This window comes from Bos indicus x Bos taurus, chromosome 29 (assembly GCF_003369695.1).
Source record: "Bos indicus x Bos taurus breed Angus x Brahman F1 hybrid chromosome 29, Bos_hybrid_MaternalHap_v2.0, whole genome shotgun sequence".
Lineage (NCBI taxonomy): Eukaryota > Metazoa > Chordata > Mammalia > Artiodactyla > Bovidae > Bos > Bos indicus x Bos taurus.
This window is the reverse complement of record NC_040104.1, coordinates 49820878-49836262: the sequence shown is the minus strand read 5'-3', so window position 1 is coordinate 49836262 and position 15385 is coordinate 49820878. Positions and strand designations below refer to the sequence as shown.

At 40.2% G+C, this 15385-nt stretch overlaps 1 protein-coding gene and 1 pseudogene across 4 annotated transcripts in view; both read right to left on the bottom strand.

The window, feature by feature from the left end:
* Positions 1-15385, bottom strand: part of DEUP1 (deuterosome assembly protein 1) — a 141731-nt gene that overhangs the window by 47525 nt on the left and 78821 nt on the right. For all 4 annotated transcript variants that reach the window (XM_027532311.1, XM_027532314.1, XM_027532313.1 and 1 more), the window contains 2 exons: positions 12979-13176; positions 11009-11095 (listed from right to left, as the gene is read on the bottom strand). In XM_027532311.1, the coding sequence (XP_027388112.1) occupies positions 11009-11095; positions 12979-13176 (285 nt within the window). The remainder of the gene's footprint in view (positions 1-11008; positions 11096-12978; positions 13177-15385) is intronic.
* Positions 7832-8841, bottom strand: LOC113886251 (annotated as a pseudogene).

The following is a 15385-nucleotide window of genomic DNA, read 5'->3' as shown; positions in this document are numbered from 1 at the left end:
TATAATCAGTCTGATTTCGACATTGACCATCTGGTGATGTCTGTGTGTAGAGTCTTCTCTTGTGTTGTTTGAAGAGGGTGTTTTCTATGACCAGTGCATTCTCTTGGCAAAACTCTATTAGCCTTTGCCCTGCTTCATTCTGTACTCCAAGGCCAAATTTGCTTGTTACTCCAGGTATCTCTTGACTTCCTACTTTTGCCTTCCAATCCCCTATAATGAAAAGGACAGATTTTTGGGGTGTTAGTTCTAGAAGGTCTTGTAGGTCTTCATAGAACTGTTCAACTTCAGCTTCTTCAGCATTACTGGTCAGGGCCTAGATTTGGATCCATGATATTGAATGGTCTGCCTTGTAAGCGAACAGAGATCATTCTGTCGTTTTTGAGATTGGATCCAAGTACTGCATTTGGACTCTTTTGTTGACTATGCTGCCAACTCCATTTCTTCTAAGGGATTCTTGCCCACAGTAGTAGATATAATGGTCATCTGAGTTAAATTCACCCATTCCAGTCTGTCTTAGTTCACTGATTTCCTAAAATGTTGATGTTCACTCTTGGCATCTCCTGTTTGACCTCTTCCAATTTACCTTGATCCAGGAACCTAACATTTCAGGTTCCCATGCAATATTGCTCTTTATAGCATTGGACTTTATTTCCATCACCAACTTCCACATCAACAACTTGGTGTTGTTTTTGCTTTGGGTCTTTCTCTTCATTTTTTCTGGAGTTATATCTCCTCTCTTCTCCAGTAATTTATTGGGCACCTCCCCACCTGGGGAGCTCATATTTCAGTGTCATATCTTTTTGCCTTTTCATACTGTTCATGGGGTTCTCAAGGCAAGAATACTGAAGTGGTTTGCCATTCCCTTCTCCAGTGGATCACGTTTTGTCAGAACTTTCCACCATGACCTGTCTGTCTGGAGTGACCCTACATGGCATGGGTCACAGTTTCATTGAGTTGGACAAGGCTGTGGTTCATGTGATCAGATTGATTAGTTTTCTGTGATTGTGGTTTTCATTCTGTCTTCCTCTGATGGAGAAGGATAAAAGGCTTATGGAACCTTCTTGATGGGAGAGACTGACTGAGGGGGAAACTTGGTCTTGTCCTGATGGGCAGGGCCATGCTCAGTAAACCTTTAATCTAATTTTCTGTTGATGGCTGGGACTGTGTTCCCTCCCTGTTGTTTGACCTGAGACCAAACTATGGTGGAGGTAATGAAGAAAATGGCAACCTCCTCACACACTGCTACACTTGGTGCCCCAGACCCTGCAGCAGGCCACCAACCTATGCCTCTGCCCGAGACTCCTGGACACTCACAGGCAAGTCTGGGTCAGTCTCCTGTGGGGTCACTGCTCCTCTCTCCTGGGTCCTGGTTTGCACAAAGTTTTGTTTGTGCCCTGCAAGAGTCTGTTTCCCCAGTCCTGTGTAAGTTCTGGTGGCTCTGTGGTGGGGTTATTGGTGACCTCCTCCAAGAGGGCTTATGCCACACCCAGGTCTGCTGCACACAGAGACCCTGCCCCTGAGGCAGGCCATTGACAATCCATACCTCTGCAGGAGACATTCAAATGCCACTCAATGGCAGGTCTGGCTCAATCTCTGTGATGTCTCATGGTGAGCCTTCTGAGCATCTGTGGTGGGTTGGAGTTTGATTGTATACTTGATTTCACCCCTCCAACCATCTTTCTGGTACTTCTCCTTTGCCCTTGGATGTGGGGTATCTTTTTTTGGTGGGATCCAAGATTCTCCTATCGATTGTTGTTCAAAAGTGAGTTGTAAAGAAGATGAGCACATGTCCTTCTATCCGCCATCTTGGAGTGGTATCTATCTATCTATATATACACATTCTCCTTTATATTCTTTTCCATTTTGGTTTATCTTCACTGGTTCAATATCAAGATGGTTTCATAGCTAAGTTCCTTCTAACCTTTAAAGACCTGTAATTCCAATATTATTTAAACTATGGCAGACCACTCATAAATATGGAAAACTCTCTATTTATGTTATAAAGCCAACATAACTATATAACAAGCTGGAAAAAAGAGAACTATATACAAATCTCATTTATATACACAAATCTTAATTTCTAAATAAAATATTACCACATAGAAGCCAGTAATATATTAAAACTGTTAGGAGTATGACTGTTATATGTTGAAGTCCAAGCCATTACTAATACCTTAGAATGTGATCTTATTTGTAAATAGGATCTTTACAGAGGTAACCAAATAAGGAATGAGGTCATTAAGGTGGACTCTAATCCAACATGACAGGGATTCTACAAAAAGGGGAAATCTGGACACCAGAACAGACATACATAGAGGGAAGATGGTATGAAGAAACAAAAAGAAAGAAAGAAAGATGGCCGTGTGAAGACAGGGCACTGGGGCAATGCATGGACATGCCAAGGACTGACAGAGTGTCGGCAAATCACTAGAGGCTACAGAGAGGCAAGGGTGAATCCCTCCCAAAGACTTCAGAGGGAGCACAGTCCTACGGAGACTTCCCTGGTGGCTCAGAGGGTAAAGCATCTGCCTACAATGCAGGAGACCTGGGTTTGATCCCTGGGTCGGGAAGATCCTCTGGAGAAGGAAAAGGCAACCCACTCCAGAACTCTTGCCTGGAAAATACCATGGATGGAGGAGTGTGGTAGGCTACAGTCCGTGGGGTTGCAAAGAACTGGACATGACTAAGCTACTTCACTTTCTTTTTCTTTTCATAGTTTTATCGACACCTTGAGTTTAGACTTCTAGCTTCCAGAACTATACAACAGTAAGTTTCTATTGTCTTCAGACACTCAGTTTGTGGCAGTCTGTTATGACACCACTCAAAAATGAATAGAATGATCAAAAAGGTTTATTCCATGGATTTAAAGGTGGATCAATATCAGGAAATCTATCAATCACAGTGTATTACACATCAAAAAACTAATGGATAAAAACTACATGATGTCATGTATGTTGAATGGGCATTTGATAAAACAGAAGCAAATCTTAAAAACTCTAAGTAATTTCAGGAATAGAAAGACATAATAAAGACCAAAAATCAAGAATATTATCCTAAATAGTAAAACTCTAAAATGGTTTCACCTAAAATCAGAAATTAGACAAATTTGCCAATGATCACTATGATTACTTAATATTCTCTTGGAAGTTTCAGCAAGTTCAATATGACAAAAATTACTGTCATGAACACTAGAAGAGATACAACTATTTTTGTTGATACAACTACCTATGTCAAAACACTTAAGAACCTCTAGTAAAAAGCCTACTACAATTAAAAGGTAGTTTGACTTTTTTTTTCTATATTTACAGTAAGTTTTTGGATATGGAAAATATTCCACTTACAATAGTGACAAGAACTATAAAATACTTGAGAATAAGTTTAAAAAGAAAGAAAATAAGTTTTAAAAGAGAATAAGTTTTAAAAGGTACAGAAACTATATGAAGAAAACTGTAAGGTCTTATTGAAAAGCATAAAATAAGAGATGAAGAAATAGAAAGCCATGCCATATTACTGGATAGGGAAATTTACTTTTATAGAAATGCCAATTCTTTCAAAGATAATATATAAGCTTAATTCAATTCCAAGTAAAATCCAACAGGAAATTATCAGGAGAAACTGAATTAATTGAGCTTAACATTTATCATAAAAAATCTTTAATTGGATTCCTATTTTATACTACATGCAAAAGTGTAATTCAAATGAATTAAAAATTTAGATGAAAAATATAAAAATCTTTGAAGAAATTATACATATTATCCAGAAGTTAGAAGAACCATGTTACACAAGGAAGGAAATTCAGAAGCTATAAACAAAAAGTTGTACATGTTTGACAAATAAAAGTTTAAAACATTTCATATGACAAAAGATATAAAAGTTAGAAACAACAAATTAGAAAAATGCTGTTATAAACTGACAAGAAAAAAAGAAAGCCCAAAGAAAATGAGTTTCAGCTTTGCCCAAGGAAAATGATCAAAAAATATAACTAGGTCATAGTATATTGCCAATAAATATGCAAAAATATGCCCTCTGCAGTCAGGAAAATGTAAATTAAAAGACTATTGAGAAATCACTATACCCATCAGACCAGCAAAAATTTAAAAGAGCAATAACACCTATTGCCAGTAAGGATGAAATAAAAGGTTACTCTCTTATAGAGAGGGTAGAAATATGATTTGACAACAAATATTTTAAAATTAAAAGATACATATCCTTTGAATCAGCAATTGCATTCTCAGGAAGCTATTCCAAGATGTATGGACAAGGATGTTTTTCATAGTATTGTGTTTCTGTGTAAAAATCTAGAGATAGAGTTGTTAATTATGAATGAATTACAGTTAACCCCTGAACAACATGAGTTTCAACTGTGTGGATTTGTACATGGATTTTTTCATTTTTCCTAAATATGCATTACAGCACTACACATCTGCAATTGGTTGAATCCTCAGATATGGAGGAAGGCTGGCTGTAAAGTTAGCTGCAGACTTTGGACTGCATGGAGTCAGTACCCCTAACCCCAACTGTAATTCTGGAAAAACAGCTGAATTTTTTCATGAAAATCATGAGATATTCTTAAGCTACTATATAATCCGATAAAACCTAAACTTGCTGACTTAGAAGGATTAACAAAGGATAAAAGACACAGATAAGTGTACAAAATGCAATCCATTTTTAACAAAAGTTAAAACCCCTGAATAGGTATATGACTACACACACACACACACACACACACACACACACACACGAAAAAACATAAAATGATGCATACCGAAGAGTTAACATGTTATCTAATGGATCGGTTATGAGGTGGCTGGAGAAATGGAGGGAAGGGGAGAAACGAGAAAAAGAGTTACAACACTCACTAAAATCACTGGTATATGAGTTATGCTTCAATTCACTAAAACGTATATGTATTTTACATGAGTATATATTTTTTTTCTGAAAAATTAAGAAAAATTAAAAGATGTTTCTCTACTGACTTGTAGAAATATCCATGATATATAGTCAAAAGGCAGTTTAGAATAATGTATATATTGTTGTTATTGTAATCTAATCACTTAGTCGTGTGTTACTGTCATCATCTAACATTACTGTCATCATCTAATCACTTGGTCTTTTTTGCGACCCCATGGACTGTAGCCTGCGAGGCTCCTCTGTCCATGGGATTCTCCAGGCAAGAATACTGGAGTGGGGGAGGGCGAGGGTGGGATGATTTGGGAGATTTGAAACATGTATAATATCATATGTGAAACGAATGGCCAGTCCAGGTTCGATGCATGATACAGGATGCTCGGGGCTGGTGCACTGGGATGACCCAGAGGGATGGTATGGGGAGGGAGTTGGGAGGGGGGTTCAGGAAGAGGAACATGCGTACACCCGTGGCAGATTCATGTTGATGTATGGCAAAACCAATACAATATTGTAAAAAATAATAATAATAATAAAGTTTGAATTGTTATTATTTTTTACAAGAATACTGGAGTAGGTGCCATGCCCTCCTCCAGGGGATCTTCCCAACCCAGAGATCAGACTTGAGTCTCCTACATCTCCTGCACTGGCAGGCGGATTCTTTACCACTGAGCCACCAGGGAAGGCCCAATGTAAATGTTATACATGTATTTCTGTAAAAGAACATTCAACTCATCCCATCTAAGTGTTTGCACAAGCAAGGAAAATGTTTTATAGAATGCAGTACAGTAGTTGGTTAGCATTGAGTATCTCTGGAGTCCAAACTGGGATTGGGGATGGACACGGGGGTAATTAGCTGCTTATTTACACATCTTTCTGTGTTTTATTTCTTGAAAATTTGAAAACAAAAAAGCAAACAGAGCCAAATGCCGACAGGAGTCAAAATGAAGTGGCTTAGTGGGGGCTGTAATGAAGCAGAACGCACAACTACAGACATTCAGACTGAGATTCTGAAAAATAACACAAAAACTACTTTTTTGAGAGAGAGAGAGAAGAAAGCCATAGATGAAGGCAGGATCCAATTTAATTTTTTCGTGTATACAAGTTAGGAAAAACAGTCCTTGTGTCACAAGACTTTCTGTAACAGACAGGGAAATCACATATACCTTATTTTTATCTATACTCCATTGGGGTTTCCCTGGTGGCTCAGACGGTAAAGAATCTGCCTGCAATGAGGGAAACCTGGGTTTGATCCCTGAGTTGGGAAGATCCCCTGGAGGAGGGCATGGCAACCCACTCCAGTATTCCTGACTGGAGAATCCCCATGGACTAGTGAGCTACAGTCCATGGGGTCCAAAGAGTCAGACACAGCTGAGTGACTAAGCATAGCACAGCACATACTCCAATCACAGGATCCATAACGAGGTGCAAAGAAGAATGCAGAAAGCGTCCAGAGTGATTCTATTCTTTGAGTCTAGATTGTGGACTACTAGGAGAATTAAGGACATACTCTCACAGAAATACAGTATCATCACAGAACACTCTGATGCAAATGGTAGCAATATTTTTTTGCATCTATCTCCTGAAACAAAGCAAACAGAAGCAAAAATAAACAAATGCTACTGCTGCTGCTGCTAAGTCGCTTCAGTCGTGTCCGACTCTGTGCGACCCAATAGATGGCAGCCCACCAGGCTCCCCGGGATTCTCCAGGCAAGAGCACTGGAGTGGGCCACCATTTCTTTTAATTAAAGGGAAATGAATGGCAAATTGAAAAGACAACCTACTGCCAGCAAATTTGGAAAACTCAGCAGTGGCCACAGGACTGGAAAAGGTTAGTTTTCATTCCAATCCCAAAGAAAGGCAATGCCAAAGAATGCTCAAACTACCACACAATTGCACTCATCTCACATGCTAATAAAGTAATGCTCAAAATTCTCCAAGCCAGGTTCCAGCAATATGTGAACCGTGAACTTCCAGATGTTCAAGCTGGTTTTAGAAAAGGCAGAGGAACCAGAGATCAAATTGCCAACATCCACTGGATCAAGGAAAAAGCAAGAGAGTTCCAGAAAAACATCTGTTTCTGCTTTATTGACTATGCCAAAGCCTTTGACTATGTGGATCACAATAAACTGTGGAAAATTCTTCAAGAGATGGGCATACCAGACCACCTGACCTGCCTCTTGAGAAACCTGTATGCAGGTCAGGAAGCAATAGTTAGAACTGGACATGGAACAACAGACTGGTTCCAAATAGGAAAAGGAGTTCGTCAAGGCTGTATACTGTCACCCTGCTTATTTAACTTATATGCAGAGTACATCATGAGAAACGCTGGGCTGGAAGAAGCACAAGCTGGAATCAAGATTGCCGGGAGAAATATCAATAACCTCAGATACACAGATGACACCACCCTTATGGCAGAAAGTGAAGAGGAACTCAAAAGCCTCTTGATGAAAGTGAAAGAGGAGAGTGAAAAAGTTGGCTTAAAGCTCAACATTCAGAAAACAAAGATCATGGCATCTGGTCCCATCACTTCATGGGAGACAGATGGGGAAACAGTGGAAACAGTGTCAGACTTTATTTTTTGGGCTCCAAAATCAATGCAGATGGTGACTGCAGCCATGAAATTAAAAGACGCTTACTCCTTGGAAGGAAAGTTATGACCAACCTAGATAGCATATTAAAAAGCAGAGACATTACTTTGCCAACAAAGGTCCGTCTAGTTAAGGCTATGGTTTTTCCAGTAGTCATATATGGATGTGAGAGTTGGACTGTGAAGAGAGCTGACTGCTGAAAAATTGATGCTTTTGAACTGTGGTGTTGGAAAAGACCCTTTTTTTTTTTTTTAGATATTTGAAATACAACTTTATTCTGATTCTAAATGAAAAAGAATGGGAATGACAGTAACAAACAAGATTCCACCTCTCAATATTGTCATGTGACTATAGCAGTCTTATATTTGAAACTCAAGGAGGAAACAACTGTATTCCAAAACACCTAAATATGCAGGTCCAAAAAATGAAGGTTTTTTTTTTAAACTGCCACATTCACTCCAAAGCCCATCCATCTCCTTCAGCATCCAAAGATTAAGCACATGTTCTGCTTAGCTGTATAATAAAGTGGCAAACACACTATACCACTGACATCACAGGGCAGTTGCCTATAAAACTAGACTTCTGACGCTGGGCCCCAGCTTCACTTTCTCACAGGTCATCATCTTCATCCGGGACAGCAGTTGTCTGAGCAACCTCTAAATCGTGCTCATACGGTGCTGCCAAGGCTGGGTCCATGACCACCTCTGGTGGGGCAAGAGCAGGCATGGCGACAAACTCCAAGTTAGGGTCTCCAATCAGTTTTCTAGCAAGCCAGAGGAAGGGCTTTTCAAAGTTGTAGTTACTTTTGGCAGAAGTGTCATAGTACTGAAGATTCTTCCTTCGGTGGAAGACAGTTGACTTTGCCTTAACCTTTCTGTCCTTAATATCCACTTTGTTGCCACACAACACAATTGGGATGTTCTCACACACTCAAACCAGATCTCTATGCCAGTTAGGCACATTCTTGTAAGTAACTCTTGATGTTACGTCAAACATTATAATGGCACACTAACCTTGTATATAATAACCATCTCTCAGTCCACCAAATTTCTCCTGACCAGCTGTATCCCATACATTGAACTTAATAGGTCCTCTGTTGGTATGGAACACAAGAGGATGGACCTCAACACCCAAGGTAGCTACATACTTCTTCTCAAATTCACCAGTCAGATGATGCATCACAAATGTAGTTTTTCCAGTACCACCATCACCAACCAAAACAAGTTTGAACTGAACTTGGGGTTCTCCTTGGGCAGCCATCGTGATGTTACTTCCAGAAGCGTCTCTGCGCCCATCTGACTGAGGGCTGGAAAGATGGTGGAAGCCGGAAAAGACTCTTGAGAGTCCCTTGGACTGCAAGGAGATCCAACCAGTCCATTCTAAAGGAGATCAGTCCTGGGTGTTCTTTGGAAGGACTGATGCTAAAGCTGAAACTCCAATACTTTGGCCACCTCATGCAAAGAGTTGACACATTGGAAAAGACTCTTGATGCTGGGAGGGATTGGGGGCAGGAGGAGAAGGGGACGACAGAGGATGAGATGGCTGGATGGCATCACCGACTCAATGGACATGAGTTTGAGTGAACTCCAGGAGTTGGTGATGGACAGGGAGGCCTGGCGTGCTGCAATTTATGGGGTTGCAAAGAGTCGGACACGACTGAGTGACTGAACTGACTGAATGCAAGAAAATATGATATGATCAACAAGGGTTAATATCAAAAGTATGTAAACATCTCATACACTCAACATCAACAAAACAAACTACCCAATTAAAAAATAGAAAAACTGAATAGTTTCCAAGGAGAACATTCAGATGGATAACAGGCACAAGAAACATTGCTCAACATTCTTAATCATCAGAGAAATGCAAATTGAAACCACAATGAGGTTATCACCTCACACTTGTCAGAATGGGTATCATCAAAAAGAATACAAATAACAAGTGTTGGTGAGAACATGGAGAAAAGGAAACCCTCATACACTGTTGATGGGAATGCAAACTGGTGCAGCCACTGTGGAAAACCGTAAAGAAGTTTCTCAAAACACTAAAGATAGAACTATCTTACGATCCAGCAATTTCACTCATGGGTATATAAATATCTGACAAAAACAAAAACATGGTTCAAAAAGATACGTATACCTCGATGTTCACAGCAAAATTGTCAAGATATGGAAGTAACCTAAGTGTCCATCAACAGGTGAATAGATAAAGATGGCGTGGTTCGCACACACACACACACACAATGGAATACTACTTGGCTATAAAAAGAGTGAGATTTTGCCATGTGCAACAACATGGATGGACTGGAAGGGTATGAGGCCAAGTGGAGTAAGTCAGAGAAAGACAAACACTGTGTGACACCACTCCTATGTATAATACAAAAAATAAAACAAATAGTGAATATAACAAAAAAGACAGTCGCAGATAGAGAGAGAGCAGGAGGGAATTAAGAGGCACAAATTATTATGTATAAAATAAATTATGAGGATATATTGTATAACACAGGGAATATAGCCAATATTTTATAATAACTATAAATAGAGAATAACCTTAAAAATTGTGAATCACTAAGTAGTATACCTGTAACTTACATAATATTGTAAACCAACTATACTTCAATTAAAAATTCAAAAATAAAAATACTGACAAAGAAAGAAATACAGAATCCTGACTTAAGAAAGGACTATGGAGAATGCATGATCCAACTTTATCGCTTTACAGTGAGGAATCTGAGGCCAAGTTAAGCAATCGCCTTACTCGGATCCCCTGCATTCCCTGCACTGGCAGTAAATTATTTTATCTCAGAATATTTACTCAAAGCAAATAAATGATAAACAAGTAACTATGATATTTTATTAGTTCAATAAATAAACGTTCTCCTATTTCACATGTAAAAAAGCAAACCTCAACTGTTCTATGAAACAACTGAAAAGAAAGGCATGTAACCTGTTTAAGCTGTCTTGCGTGAGCCTGTAAAGGCACCAGTTAAAACCACAAGGCCAGATCTCAATCGTTCACTGATCCATTCTTCTTTTCATTCAACCAGCATTCACTGAAGACTTTCCCCCTGACGTTGGGAAGTGTTTGTGACACGTTAATAAGGCACCACTCGGTCCTTGTTCCCCATGTGGGGGGGAGTGACAAGCTATGAGACAAATCGGCCCAAGTGCGGCTGGAACTACCTGTTCTGACTGGAGTCTCAGGGGCAGGTCATCAAGTGGAACTGACAGGAGTCGGGCCGTGCAGGGTGTAGGAGTCCAGACGCAAAGGCAAGGACAGTAATATATGTTTGAGGAAATAATTTGAATTGAGCCCAATTCAAGAAAAGAACAAGGAGAAAACCAGAAATTCAAATGTTCCAGCCTGTAGATAAAAGTAAATTCCATCCAAGTACGAGATACTTTGTCAGCCTGACTCCTGCACGCCTGACAGGCGGGAGGCGTTCAGTAAACAGTATCTGGCCAAGGAGGCAAGCTCTCTGTTCAAGCTACTGAGTGGCGTCAGCACATTACCATGTACCGTCCAGGGTCCAAGTCTCCCATCATGCCTTTCAGGTGTGTGTTTTCAGTCCTGACAGCTTTGTACCTCGTATCCAACATCTGAAAGGAGATTAGTAGTTAAAAGTGAATGTGAAATTCGTAATAAGAGCCCACAATTCTATGAAAATTAATTTTACTTTGTTAATATAAATGTTTTCTAAGAGTAGCAAAGGGAGACACTTAGGCAGGCTCATCGTAAATCAGGTATTCTCATTCAGTTCTCTGATCTTCAGCAGGCCCCACTGTACCCTCCTTTCCTGATTGCTGCCAAATTAAAAACAAACTATACTGATTGATTACCCTTTCCCATTCCCAAATTCCATTTCTCACTTCTGTTTTTTTATGGTATGCAAATTATCACCAGAAAAAAAAAATCACAATTTTAAAAACATGCTTGAATAACAGTCCATTAAGTTTCTTCATTACCTGATTAATTTTTACAACATGCAAATATGATTTCATGTTAAGTTTTGTTCTTCCTGCCAAATTTCCTTCTTTTTTTGTGACTACTTCATTTTGTCTCCTAATTTATTTTCTCCCTAATTTCTTCTACTTGACAGTATTTAGACATGGCATCTGACCTTTTATTTGTCTAGGGCTCTTTTCTACATAAAGCACTTTCCTTAAAAAGATTTACTTTTGTAAATTATAAAATATATTCTCCTTGACAAAAGTCTAAAAATATAGAAAAGTATAAAGGTTAAAATGAAAACCATTCTTAATCCAACTACCTAGATCAGTGTTAACACCTGTAAAATATCAATTCCTATACAGTGCAGCCAATGCTATCATCTCATTTTTGTAGTTTTCATGTGTATTTTACAGGTTAATCACAGTTTAAGGCTTATACTAGGGCAAAGCCAGAATATTTTCTTATTTTTACAATACACAGGATTTAAGTAGCCCTGTTATTGACTTTTTGCATGGACTGTAGCCCACCAGGTTCCTCTGTCCATGGAATTCTCAAGGCAAGAATACTGGAGTGGGTTGCCATCCCCTTCTCCAGGGGATCTTCCCAACCCAGGGATCAAACCTGGGTCTCTCGCATTCCAGGCAGATTCTTTATCATCTGAGCCAACAGGGAAGCCCCAGTAACCATCACAGATCTAGAAAATTATTGAATGGTGCTCTCAAAAACTATATTTGGGGTAATAATGCAGAGAAACCCTACATTTTCAGTAGCAGGTCACCAATTTGATAATGAGTACAGGATTGACGTGGTGAAAGAAATGGCAACCCACTCCAGTATTCGTGCCTGGAGAATTCCACGGACAGAGGAGCCTGGTGGGCTACAGTGCATGGGGTTGCAAAGAGTCAGACACGACTAAGTGACTAAACCACCACCACCACCAAAGGATTGAGGGAATTTCAAAATAAATAGGAGGGGAGGGAAGCAGGAAGGGAAGACTTAGAAGTCACTTGCAGTATCTGAACAGTAGAATGTTATAATCGCTGTTTTTTTCCATGAATCATGCTATGCATTAGGTGAATATTCAGTGCATATGAGCTAATCTTCATTTTCAATATCCATTTTTCAAAATTCTAAAATAAATATATGAAATGGGAGTGAGAAATGTCCACGAAAAGCTGGAGTAAAAGCTCTTCTTAAGTTAAAAATGTTAATCGACGAACTAAGGAAAACAAATCCAGGAAGCAATCTGTGACCACCGCGTGCTGTTGCTGTGGGGGCGATCACCTGGGTCGCCAGAAGACGACGGCGTGAGATTTACAGAAATCGTCCTGTGCTGCCCCTTGCTTCCCCGGTTTTTGGTTGATGACACTTTGCGTTATCTCACCCAGGTGTTATGCGACTCCACTAGGCATTTCTGTGCTGCTAGACTCAGAAACCGTAGAAGAAAGAGAACACTTCCCGCAGTCAGTAAGCAAGGTGACTCTGCACTGAACAAGGGTGACCTGGACAGGCGCTCCTGCCCCTCGCATACCTGTTGTTTCGACAGCATTTTCTCTTTTATCTCTAGCTCCATTTTTAACTGTCTTTCCAGAAGGGCAGCTTTCTTCATGACAGTTGCTATAGTGATCTCCTTCTGATGAAGCTCCTGTGTTAGGTCAGAGATTTCATTCCTCATTCTTTCCTGCTCAGAGCTATGGTACTCTTCCTCCTGATAGAGATGACTTCTTATCTGCAGCAGATATTTTCCAGAAAACAGCAACAAATCCTTCAGAGAGGCAGCTGAAAGGGTTCACTGACCATGTGCTGTCTTTCTGTCCTACCTTAAACTTAGGCAGACCCCACCTAACCCCCCTTTTCTGATCAATGTTGAATTAAAAAGATACAATAATGATTCATTTACTTTTTCCTTCCACTTTCAAAAGTTCATTTTCACTTCTACTTCTTACTGTGTGCAAGTCATCACCAACTACTGATACCACTTCAGTGACTACTTTGACGGGAAGGTGGGGAATGTATTATCTAGCACTTCCCCCAGCTTCACTGACGTATACTTGGTATACGGAAAACTGCACACAGCTCATGGATAAAATCTGGTGAGTTTGGACACAGACATAATAATCATTATAGTTGTCTTTAAAAGTTTCTCTGTGTCCCTTTGTGGTTTTATTAATAATTTTGTGTGTATGGTAAGAACACTCTTCTGCCTTTCTAACAAATCTTTATCCGCACAATACCGTACTGTTGACTGTTGCACTGGGTTGTACAGATGTGGAACTTACTTTATACCCATCAAACCACCACTCTGGGATTGGTGCCATGGACGAGTGCTGGCCCTACCACCAAGAGACTGACGAACCAGTTTTTAGGGAGGAAAGAGTTGGCTCAGAGAAGGGACTTGCTCAAAGTCATAAACTATGAACTGGAAGGACGAGGTACAGAACTTAGGACTGTTGGCTCTAAATTCCGTGCTTTTTGGGGGACTAAATTGTGCTGTACTATTTGTGACTGAACACTGTGTTTTTCAGAATCATGTTATAATAAATTTCAAACTTCATGTGTTCATGAAAAAGCATCACCCATTTTTCTTAGCCTGTGGAATCTCATATTCTTAACATTCGCTAAACCTCCCATGGTAGAAACTGCTGGGTCACCCTGGACTCCTCCCCACCCTCACCCTCCCAAATCAAGTCAGGTAGGAAACCATGGTCCTTCTGTTTCAGCCTCTCCTGAGTCCTGCCTCTGCTCTCCATTCCTACTACCTCCGTCTTGGTTCAGCCTCCTCTCATCTTCCGAGAAATCATTTGCACTTTTGTGGACCACAGCCCTCCAGGCTCCTTTGTCCATGGGATTTCCCAGGCAAGAATACTGGAGCGGGTTCCCATTTCCTTCTCCAGGGGGTCTTCCCAACCTAGGGATCAAATCCATGTCTCTTGTGTCTCCTGCATTGCAGGCAGATTCTTACCACTGAGCCATCTGGGAGGCCCTTAGAAATCATTCACCATTTCTAATTCACTGTCTCTGATTCTTGAGGTTCTGAGATAAAGTACATAATTACTGTTCTCAGAAAAAGAAAATCACAGTCCATCAGAGGAAGTGGGAAAATACACAGTTACAACAGAGTGCAGCAACCAGTGCCAGCAGCACATGGTGGAGCAGCGCTTACTCCAGCCTGTGGGTATCAGGACAGGTCCCAGAGGAAGGGGCCTGGGACTGACACAGGGATGAACAGAAGCCCGAGGGGAGAGAGAGACGGGGATGGGCTCCCAGGCAACAAGTGCAGCAAAGGAAAGGGGTCAGAGGGAGGGGCACGCTCAGTGAGCCACGAGCAGCCTGACGAGGCTGGACTCAGTGCGCTGTGAGAAGTAAGGCTGGAGGTTAAGCAGGGGCCATGCACAAAGAGATTTATATGAATTTACACCAGGGAACTTACTTCGAAAACTTTTTTTCATTTCTTCTTTAAAAATTTCAAGACATAATCTCTAAAAGATTATGAGTGTGCTCTCTCTCTTCAAATGTAACCAGAATAATGTCTTAAAAATACTAACAATTCCTCAATATCATATAATACCCAGGCAGTATCAAATTTATATTTGTATCAGAGGTGTGATGAATGTTTTTTAAATTTATTTGTTTGAATAGAGATTTAAATGTGGTGCATGCATTGAGACCAGCTCCTATATTTTTAAAGCCTCTCTTTGTGCCTGCATGCATGTGTGTGTTCTCTAAATACTCTACATACATCATCTTATTTAATCCCCACAATCTCTATTTTCCAGATTAGATAGAAAAGTAAGATATGCAATTGTTCATAAATCACATTCCTGGTAACAGGCAGTCTGATTACACTCTGCTGTGTAACCTGTCTGAGCAAAGCCCTGGAATGTGGTTCCCACATTGGAAAAAAGCCAGAGTGGGATGACCTAACATGGAAAATACTC